Genomic DNA, 11,131 nt, shown 5'->3' with positions numbered 1-11,131 from the left:
TGGTATTTTACATTCTGCAACGCCGTTCAACATATCAACGTAAAAATAGTAATCGATGACAGTGCTCTTGACAAATCAGAATATTTAATAATGATAATTATATAATAATAATATTAATAATTTGTAATTATATATAATAGCAGTGATAATAATAACATTGGTAACGGTCTTAAGTGATCATTCTCGCAATTGTATAAATAGACGGATAAGCAAGAAGTAGGAAAAGAGAAAGGGAAAAGGGAAATGTCGAGTCTTAACCGAAAGAGATAAAAAGGTACGTAACTGGAGATAGAGAGAGAAGTATACAACATTAACAGCTTAATCGCTATGGAGGATACAGGGAGGCGAGTATAAACAATAACATGAATCACAATTATGCAATAATTATTAATCGGCCGTTCCGTCGCGCGAAATTGTCGTTAAAAATTAATAATAATTCGATCTAACAATTAGTTATTGGGAGATTGCACTGTGGCGAACCCGGACCACCTCCGTTTTCCGTGCATTATCTAGTCCGCTCCTAGTCTCCCCTCCTCTGGAATGATACCCCATCGATCATTCATCAATGGGAGGGGTGTCATCCGGAAGCGAAAGCGGCCGGGGTTCTCTCGAATTTCGAGCGAATTGCAACGAGAGCCCGTCGTCCTTCCACAGCCGGCTCCGTTGTACTTCACAGTCCTCTAAATGATACGATCTCGCCGTTGACCCGCGCGCACCGACACTAATTTCGTAACACTTGCCGCATAGAAAACGTCACAATGTGAGTCCTTTTGATTGAGCTCCGTTCAGTTTTGATCGTTTTGTTCTCCTCGCGCTCGTCCATCGACCAAGATATCTTCTCGTTTCCTCTTTGATGACATCTTTTTAGATTCTTCGCGTTCGCCTCACTATGATAATGCCCTCGTCGTAGGCAGGACTCGCACGATCGAGTCCTATAGCTGGTTTTGTCATTTAAAACTTAACTAGACCGGTAATCCTCGCGGAACGTCTTTTCTTATAAAGCGTCGTTTTGGCATATTTCAACAATACGACCTTGAAAACACGTCGGACACTCCGCTCGAGTTTCAACTTTGTCCGAAGAAGAAACACCGAGCTCGCGGATAATTCCATGGAATTTTGTGCCTCGAATTGTCTTAGTAATCCCACGTTTCCTCCGGTTCGTGTTTCACCACGTCCTTCGGACTTTCCTCCGTGGACTGTTGCGTCTGTTGCGCTGACGGCGGTCTGAGCGACGTCGCTGGACTGTTTTGACCAGATTTTGGACTGGGAAGCGGACTATCCCGATCGGCTCCATTGTTGCCAGACACGGAAGAGACATCGCTTTGAGCATCTTCTTCATATCGATCTTGCACTGGTGTCGGTTCAATTCTTATGGTCTCTTCGGCCTCTCTTTTTACTCCATAATCGTCCGTCTGCATCACACAAACTCCATTGATGATAACTTCATCGCCTGTTCTCGTTGGTTCTTGCCACTCCGGATTCACCCATTGCGGTGCCGCGGGTTTTCTTCTATTGGACCTGACCGTCGTGGGTGCCGTCGGTGTTTCTGTAGGTTCTCTCTTTATACTACTGGCCGAACCTTCCGAGTCCTCGCTACCTAGATTACTCATCGCATCGTCGACATCTTCGTCTTCGAATTCTTGATTGGGCTCTCTCTTTAGAGCATTCATCGAGAGGTCCAGACCAGAGCATTGTTCTTTCAGTGCATTACCTACCAGGGCCGCCAGGTTGGGATTAAAGTACGGAGAGTAAGGTAAAGGTACATTTCCTAGACCCAGTCTCTCCTTTTGAATCTCCAGCAGTCTTTGGTTTAACAGCAGTCTGAATTGAACAGGATCGAACGGTTGACCAGGTTCTCGCGGCGACTGCGGTTCCGGTTGGCCGTGCGGTGTTTGTTGCTTCAGTCTCATTCGATGATTGTGAAACCAGTTTGTTATCGTTCTCGACGACAGGGCCAGTTCACTAGCAAGGAATTCGATGGTAGCCACATTGGGATAAGGATCCAAGGCGAAAGCTAGTCTGAGAGCTTCTTTCTGTTCTTCCGAGAAAAGAACGCGCTGCTTCTTCCCGGTAGTAGGTCCCGGACCAGGTGATGCCGCGTGATAGAATTCGGCTGTGTCGTTGCTCGAAGTATCAGAGCTGTTATCGTGACCGGGACCGCTGCTACGTCGTCTCTTGTTCGCCTCTCGTCGTTCATTCTTCAACGCTTGCAATCGATCAACGTTGTGTGCATCTGACAGCCAAAGCTGCATCCTAATGAAAGGCTCTCGACCTTTTATACTGAGCATATGCCACGGTTTCGGTTTGCTCAGTAACTCGCTGACAGATCCTTGTGACAGACCGAGAACCGCTTCACCGAAGATCTTCTGACCAATATTGTTAGCTAATAACGCTTCCTTGATCTTTGTTGTGATTGTCTGTGTGTCGAGATCTTGCGTAAGGGCGGCCATCTCGTATACGCTTGGTGAAATGTGAGGATGAAGACTTCGAAGAGGCGACGGTGCCATCTGATGATGTGGCGAGTGTAGTGACATTTGTTGCTGTTGCTGCTGTTGTTTCTTTTGGAGTTCTTGCATGCTGAGCTGAGTATGAGGATGATGAGGTCCAGGTGGGGTCAACATCATCGGTGGTGGTGGCTGTGGATGTTGTGGATGTTGAGGACTTTGCTGTGGCGGGCCGAGTTGCATCTGATTTTCCTGCTGATGCTGTTGCGCCGCTGCTTGTGCGGCTGCTTGAGCGGCGGCCTGCGCCTTCGCTGCGTTCTGAAGCTGTTCTTGGACGAGTTTTGTTGGTGGCATAGGTTTCATAGGCGTTCCGCAAGCTGTAACAATAAAAACTTCGATTAAAAAAATTTAGCAAGTATAAAAGTAAATTTGATAGTCCGAAAGCTCATCTTCTACGGACGTCAAACAATGCAATTTTTTTACTTCTATCGAATATCATATAAATGCAATTTTCAACTCATTCTATAATAAAGTATAGTTGCGTCTCTATATTACAAAAATGTCATGCTTATTTAAAGTCGCTTTTCATCACAACAAGATACACGACAACTTATCATGACGTCGTGCTTGACAGACATACCAGAGCTCCCGAACTACGTTGATAATAAAGTAACAAAACATCTATATTGACCTGAGTTAAACTTACGAGGCAGGCCGCCGTAGCCGCCGGTCCTCATTAGCTTCTCCGGGGCGATCTTGTACTGACTGGCGACGAGCTTGTGTACCGCGTTGTCATCTTCGAGGAACATTTTCATCCGAATAAAGGGCTCTCGACCTTTTTGGGTTAGCATGTGCCATGGTTTTGGACGCGCGAGGAGGTCTGACACTGATCCCTGAGATAGACCCAATACTGATTCGCCGAATAGCCGTTGTGAAATCGAATACTGAGACAGCTGTTCCTTCACCTGCACATTAACAGTAGGAAACAAATTTGAGATTAGATACAGTACAAACAATAAATTATACAATTAATACTCGTACCGTGGCCCTTACCCTTTTCACAATATCTTCCGTATTAAGATTATTGTACAGGTCGAACTGCTGCTGCGTGATCGGAGGAAGCACAGCTTTCAGCGGTCTTTGATTAGCCGAATGATGAGTTGGGGTGGACGGTTGACTTATCAGACTGTTCGTGATGGAGGCCATTCTCTGAAGAGGACTGGCTGCCGCCGCACTGGAGAACTCTTCGTTGGGTGTCATCGCAGGGGGAAGTATGGAATTGCCAAGCGGTGAACTTGCGCTAGAACCGCCAGGCGTCGATTGAGGACCTGTCGATTCTTGCTTCGGCCTCACCAAAGAGAATGCACTTCCAGCGTGTCTCATCGCCTCTTCCATCTTCTCTTTTTCTTCTTCTGACACACCATTTATCATTTTATTGCGCGGATCCACTTTGCCTAAACTCAAGTCCTGAACACCACCACCGCCATTCGCGGCTAGATGATGTTGTTGAAGAGCTTGTTGCTGAAGCGCCAACAAACCTGGTAATCCAGGTAATCCTGGCAGTCCAGTCATCGAGGGATTCTGACCTGGTGCGGCATTCAATTTTTGGAGCTCACGGTGATAAGCGTCCAATGCTAATCGAATGTCTTCCTGGGTGCGCTCGATGCCTTGAAGACTGCTCTGCGTACCACTGAAAAAATGTGGAAAGATCGCGCTACGGTCAATCGAGGTCATGTGCTGTCCTCAATAATGATCAATCACGGTTAACGTAATCGCACATAAACATTATATCATCAAAACCGTCAACTTCAAATTACATTTCACATAGAAAAATCTTTTTTTTTTTTAAATATATAGTCGAAATACAATGTATAGTCGAATATGTACGTCATATTCGAATGCATCGAGCATTTTTATTTGATTTAACGAGGTAACGTAGAAAGTTGCACCACTCAAATAAAGTTTTTTCCTTAGCACGAAACGATGATTTGCTCTTGACATTTCGTGTCATATCCGAGCATAGGACATTAATTCGGTCGTGTATATTATCCATTTAGTCATCATCATGCATTGGCAGAGATTGTATCATTCGAGTGGGCTGCGATATAAACGTCGTAAGAAAATCCACGTCATTAATCGTCGATCTTACCTAGGGAACTCTCGCGGACGAAGATTCTCCACTCTCGTGCCCATCAGCTTAGCCAGTTCTTCTTGGTAAATCCTTACTACCTTCTCCTGGGGAATGTCGTCGTTTTCGTACTTCTTCAGTCTCCTATTTTGGCTGTCCAGTCTGTCTTTGTTGAACGGACTCGGGCAACCGATTCTGTTCGGACTCTTGCTGTCAGCATCGTTCGATACTTCGTGCTCACCTCTCATTTGCATATGGCTCGATTCCGACAGAATATGAGCCAATCTTTCATCACTCATTTCTTGCGGACCACTATCCTGTGGTCCACGTGCGAATGCTGGCATTCCTTGTTCCTTGCCTGAAACATACTCTACGGGTGAGGCACAACTTGTGGTGTATTCTTACTCAGTTTGGTTGGCTTAGAAATATAATCAGATATATATATATATATAAATAAATTAGAATGAAAAACATAAATAATTCGCGACGCGGTGTTTAACTGACTTTTGGTAGCAGTGTTATTTGACTATTTTCGCTCATTTTCCTCTGCTAAATATATCTTTAAAAAAATGATGTTATTTTTTTACATCATACAATATATAAATATGTATATGTTGTAAAATCTTAAATTGATCTTACAAATTACGTTTATTTTCTAACGAAAAATGTTTATTCGAAAATAGTAACCTATATTAATAATGAGTCATATTTGGAGGATGATTTTATGTTCCTAAGTAATTAATAATGCGCGCAATCGATAACTGCGTGCTGAACCCGAAGGCAAAGTATACTCAACGACGATAATTAAAATATCCTCTTCTGGACCCTCTCCCTTGCGGTCTTTCCCTTGCACGTCGGCAGGAGTGTAGTCCTCCTACGTGTTTCCTGTCTAATTGACCAATCAACTGCAAGATTCAGACGAATAAACTACCGATCATGTCTTTGATTGCTCTCGCGAGCATTGCACGCGAATCGACGAGAGAAAGTGGCTTGACACGCGGCGTAAGAATCCCGTACGTATTTTGACGGTGTGGAAGAAGAAATAATCTTCGAGTGATTTGTCCATCAAGATATGATGTTCCTTACTTAAATATGCGCTCGCATGGAATCCACTGCATTACTACGATTGCGAGTGTAGTGAACGATTCTTACTAGACGCGATTTGAGAGCTACGTTTTGTACCATTATCTTGTATCATTTGTGTTGTGTAGATATGATTGCTTCTAATCCTAATGCAATCGCAACGTCAGCGGCGAGTGCCGTATTAAGAAGAAGAATAATGTCTCTTTTTCATCGCTTCTCTGATTAGAGTATCATATAGCATACATCCTCCACGAGAAATTTAACTTCCCTAGCAATAACACATGTAAGTTGCATTCCATCATATTATACGCTCTAACGCTGATAGGTAATGGTATCTTCATCAGAAGAAATCGACAAGCTTGTCGATTAAGATAACGATAGTGAAATGTTCATGCAATTGACAATCAGGTGGGTGGTTCGAAGCATTCAAGTGAAATCGGGAAAGGAGAGAATGATAACGTATATGCATATCCGCGTGATCGCGCATTGTCGCAACTTTTGAATTCCTGCCAACAAACTTGTGCTTGCGTGATTATGCTTTTCTCCTCTCTTCATGTGCCTATGAATATACATATAGAATTAATAAATGTTTTTTCGTAGAACAGATTCTGGATTTTTTAAGATCAGCTGCTATTAATGACGCAATTTTCAAAATGAGAAACTCGGTAGATATCATGATGACCGATATAAAATAATCCTCTTAGCAAACGTAGGTAATTAGAAATGTCAGAAAGATTGCTCATAAACAAATATTATAAATTTTTATCATATTATAAATATACATTGTATTTATATACTGGCAATTTTATCGCTGAATTCGGAGAAGCATGTGTAATGATTATGTTACGTATAGGGAATGTTTGCAAGGGTATATATTGCAAGATAAAAGAAATGAGGTCACTATTACGTCTTTTCTGTAGGCCATCTACGATCCCAAAATTAGCGCTATCATTATCGAACGGAATATATCATTTGAATTGCGGTAACAATGGCAATATTTGAAGCTCTATTCGAGGAATCACGTTAAGCTGTAATCACACAACGATTGTCGATTGGATTACGTTTATGATTGGCAATTAGCTGAAAAATAATCGCTAGTCACAATCGCATAATTCAATTGGTAACCGGTAGTATGATTATGGTTTTACATAGGTTTAATTAATTTTAAAAAAATATTAAAATGAACGAATTTCATCGCCGGCTCACAATTTTACTGCTGTATCTAAACGCTTGTTGATTGCTATTATCGAAGATAATTAATTTTGATATATAGCACTTTGAAATTCTATACTATTATCGTGCAAACCAAATGCTGCCACGTGACAGCGTAGCTCAATCTTGTTGGAAACTGACGGTGAGAGAGTTACTTGCGTCACTAACATCTTCCTTTCCGTACTTCGACGGCATCACGTGGGAAACCTTACGCGCATCGTACGGAATCGTGCGCGCCAGTTGATTATTACGCTCGAGAACCAACATCCTCCGGCAACTTTCTCATAGGAAATCTAGAATAAGTAGTCGGGCAACAAATATTATCGGACGAACGCGATCGCGGGCGATACTTTATACGACGCGTCCAACATACAACGATGACGAGCGCAATTCTTTACTTATCACATATATCCACAGACATTCTCATTAGCTCAGATACAATGAACGGTATCGCCGCAATTTCACAATATTTCTCTTAATTAAGAAATATTTTTCCCCAAGTTTGCTTAATCACGAATCAACTTGTGTGCTACTTTTTAGGCGGTAAGTATAGCGTGTGTATCGCAGTAGGTTTTGATGAAATTAGATTTAGGAGTATTTCATCAAGTTTCTGAAGGATGTTACATTATGACGGGAAAGGCGTTAGAATCAGACTTCGAAAAATATCGCGTGAGTGCATTGTATATTCTCGACAGTTGGGTGATAAAAGATTTTCATCTCATCGTTATTTCGATCGCTCACACATGCGTCAATTTCTCACGGTTTGAAAAATCTCGATGACGGGATAAAGTCGCTTGGAAAATGGCCCGGTTGTTTACGCAACGTCGCGGTATGTCCCGCATTGTTACGAGCTTTGCGCACTAAATCCATACTTTTCTCAGCGATTGCGCGCCCGCCGCTGGCACCTTCGTCTTACCTGCGGATGGCGAAACGTCACGGACGACGTGCGTCCCGATCGCGTCGCGGCATCAAAGACCGGTTACGGAGAATCGACGAAAGAGAGAACAATCGCGTCCGTTCGCGGTATACAATAGGCGCGACGACAACGCGCGAAGGAAATGTTCGCGTACGCGTACGCGTACCTCGTGCGTGTTTCGTCGGAAAGGAAATCATACCGTATACCGGCGGCAATTATATTCGCGCCGTAAAATTGTCTCGGCGCATGCACGTGCACGCGACGCGACTCGCGCACACACGAGCGCGCACGCGGCGCGAAATAAGAGAGAAACGTCGACAATGGACCTGATTACAAAATCTGGAACGATTTCGTGGGAGTTCGTCGGTAACGGTGACTTAAGAAATTCACCCGATTGTTGCGGGAGTTACGGGTTACGATGCGACTCACGATCGCACGCGGGATTTGTGGAGAGCGTGCGTGCATGCGCCGTCTATGGAAATCTATGATCTTCGCGTCAACTCGATTTTTTCGTTAAATTGACACGTTAACTCGGAGAGAATCGTGTATATTCTGTTATTTAATATTTAAGCAACGTCGAGATAAATACATCCAATAATTTCATTATCTCAATGCTGCTCATTAAAAAAGAAATGAATATTTTGTAAGTCGTTCACGATATGCTAATTCGCTGATCAGTACTTCAGAGGAAATATATTGACCGTAATGATGTCATTTTAGAGATAAGCACAAATACATATATTTGTTCGTATTTTACCGTGTGCATTCCATTCATTTTGTACAGTGTATCTAAATGCAAATTTAAATATCTCACAGAATGTCGATTGAACAATTATTAAGTAATTTAATTAGCAACACAGCGACATGCTGGAAATATAAAATAAGTAACGAAATGCCAGTTTCTTCAAATACTCAGTTTAAAGTATCAATTTCAAGGAGAAACTAGATGTTATCGGCGAGCTTACGATTGCATTCACATCGGATCCTCGTTTGCATCATCGTTAAGAACCAAGACGCGTTTGCACCCGAAAATTCTGAGCAGGTCGTGCGCACATAACGTGTCTCGCCGCGGCGAGGCGTCAAGATGTGGAAGGATACGAGCGGTACATGAGATCCGATAAAATCGGTGCGCGAGGCGGAGCTAATGAACGAAACTTGTTCGCGCGGGATACAGTTGGGAGCGTTGCGCTTTGCAGCCGTTTGCGTGCACCTGTGCGCGCACCTGTATACAAGAAGTATTTTCCTCGTTACTTTTGCGGGTGGAGGTGTGTTGTTATATATAACAGCTTGTTCAACTAACGGTGAGATATACGACGTCCGTAGACCCGTGAGGCATTGTCGCGTCGATTTTTTTTCTGAACAATTAAAGAATAATCGATGTTGGTGGCAAAAAAGTAGTTCCTAATCGAATTGAACTATTTCGATCTTAGAAACCACCAGTGATTCACAATGAATTAATTTCTATTTGTTTAGACAAATAATTTTAAAGATGTATGTGTCACATCTTAAAGCATTGCTAAAAGTATTAAAATTTCATAGATTGTTTTATTATTATGTCTAGAGTATCTATGTAAAATTTAGAGCATTCTCTTATTGATTTAAAAACCTTATTGGTTTAAAAATTATTTAATATTTTTGTTTGCCTTGATTCGTATGTAAATCACGTTTTGTAGTATTTGTTTGCAAATTTAATAAGGTAGCATTACGAATTAAATCAAATTTTATATATATATATATATATATAATTCTATCATTCGTGCAAAAGTTTATTTGGATCCACTTAATCGTTTAACAATTATTTGCCTGCAATTGCAACAAAATATGATCATTTTTTTGCATAAAGCTATTATAAGCAAAATTATTTGTTTTGTTTTAAGACATATTTATGACAAATTTTTTTTGGTTGTTATTAGTTAATCTTCATTTTTTAGCTGATTTTTGTGCGCTGATATTCTTCAATTGATATTATACAGTTGATATTATACAGCCAAAATTATACACCCTTAAGAATCGTACAAGAGAATTCCGCGACACTCTGATTTCAATCTGTACATATAATTAATTCACCTTTTCACACTCAGATAAGACTATTTTGTGATTAAAAATTGCTTGAAAAAGTTTCAACTATCTTCGCAAATAATAAATAATTTTTCCCCATAGAAATTATAATAAAAAAATTGTAAAGATCTAATTCTCCGAACGACAGACGAACAATCAGCTGGTCTTCTGATGACCTCTGTGAATCGTAATTTTGATTTAATGTGTATTTGAGTATATATGTAGCTCAGCTGATATTGTCACGCGTCAATATTACATGAGTTTTGAAATCGCTATCGCACTTCGATAATGTTATCTCTTTTTCGGATCAGGTCAACGTACGCAGATGAAATACTTTTATAATCGCAATCGTTAGGCGAATACTTTTCTGGGTTCGACACTATTCTCTATGTACATTTTGAAGTAGTCATTTCTTTTTAAACACCGCTAATTATAAAGAGAGAGCTAATTATTATGAGAATAATAAAAAAATCTATTTATGCTTTTCCATAAAATGCAATAATTATATTAGTTATAAAAACATAAACGTCTTGTCATTCGTACGGAAATCATAGTTATATGACTATGAGCATGGCTCGTAACGTTTCTCGCTGCGGTTACAAATCATCGTAACTATGATTTTCATCCGTGACGGTCGTCGCGAAAAATCTCCGGGTGACTACGGCGGATCGCACATGTGCGACGTGCACTCACCGCTGCAGGAAACAAAATTTTACAATAAACTGACTTGGAGCTAGACCAACTATGTTTATTACGGTAATCTCGCGTTGTTCTTGGTTGCGCTTAGATCAATTGTGTTGTAGCGCTCCGCGCAAGCAATAATATACCACTCAGACGTGCCGTGCTGAATAGTGGGCCAAGATCCAGATATGTTTGTCGTGGGATTAGTAGTTTCCACGAACGCGCGATTTTTGCGGCTTATCTTAAGCGACTGACTGAAAGCTATCTGCGTAATTTATATTCCGATTTAGATCATCGGAAGACTTGAGAACTTTGAACAACGTTAACTGGATCCAAATCATGTCACCCTGAACTACACGCAACTAAATTCATTGTCAGCACTATAGCGACCTCGACGCGAGTAAATTTTCGTGAAAATTAACACGTTCATAAATAAGTATGAGTGTAAAGATTGAGAAATATCGCGTGGAGCAGACTGTAAAGACGAATAGAGCCTTTGCTTGGTATACAATAATTATGTGCACGATTTACGTGATATCGGAGGATAAACTCTGTGATATTTCCATAACAAAAATTGTGAATTAATACAGAATCATTTCGACTCAAAAT

The 11,131-nt window shown here is 41.2% G+C and overlaps 1 protein-coding gene across 5 annotated transcripts in view; it reads right to left on the bottom strand.

The window, feature by feature from the left end:
- Positions 1-842: 842 nt before the first annotated feature.
- The window catches only part of cut (homeobox protein, cut), a 135,013-nt gene continuing 124,724 nt past the window's right edge, over positions 843-11,131 (bottom strand). The window contains exons 5-8 of one of the 5 annotated variants that reach the window (XM_018520237.1): positions 4,594-4,942; positions 3,498-4,158; positions 3,136-3,409; positions 843-2,821 (exon numbers count right to left, since the gene is read on the bottom strand). In XM_018520237.1, coding sequence (XP_018375739.1) covers positions 1,134-2,821; positions 3,136-3,409; positions 3,498-4,158; positions 4,594-4,942 — 2,972 coding nt within the window. In that variant the 3' untranslated portion in view covers positions 843-1,133. The remainder of the gene's footprint in view (positions 2,822-3,135; positions 3,410-3,497; positions 4,159-4,593; positions 4,943-11,131) is intronic. The other 4 variants (XM_018520251.1, XM_018520258.1, XM_018520244.1 and 1 more) reach the window with 4 other exon arrangements.

This window comes from Trachymyrmex cornetzi, unplaced genomic scaffold (genome assembly GCF_001594075.2).
Source record: "Trachymyrmex cornetzi isolate Tcor2-1 unplaced genomic scaffold, Tcor1.1 scaffold122, whole genome shotgun sequence".
Classification (NCBI taxonomy): domain Eukaryota; kingdom Metazoa; phylum Arthropoda; class Insecta; order Hymenoptera; family Formicidae; genus Trachymyrmex; species Trachymyrmex cornetzi.
The sequence above is the reverse complement of the archived record's forward strand: the minus strand, read 5'-3'. Positions and strand labels throughout refer to the sequence as shown.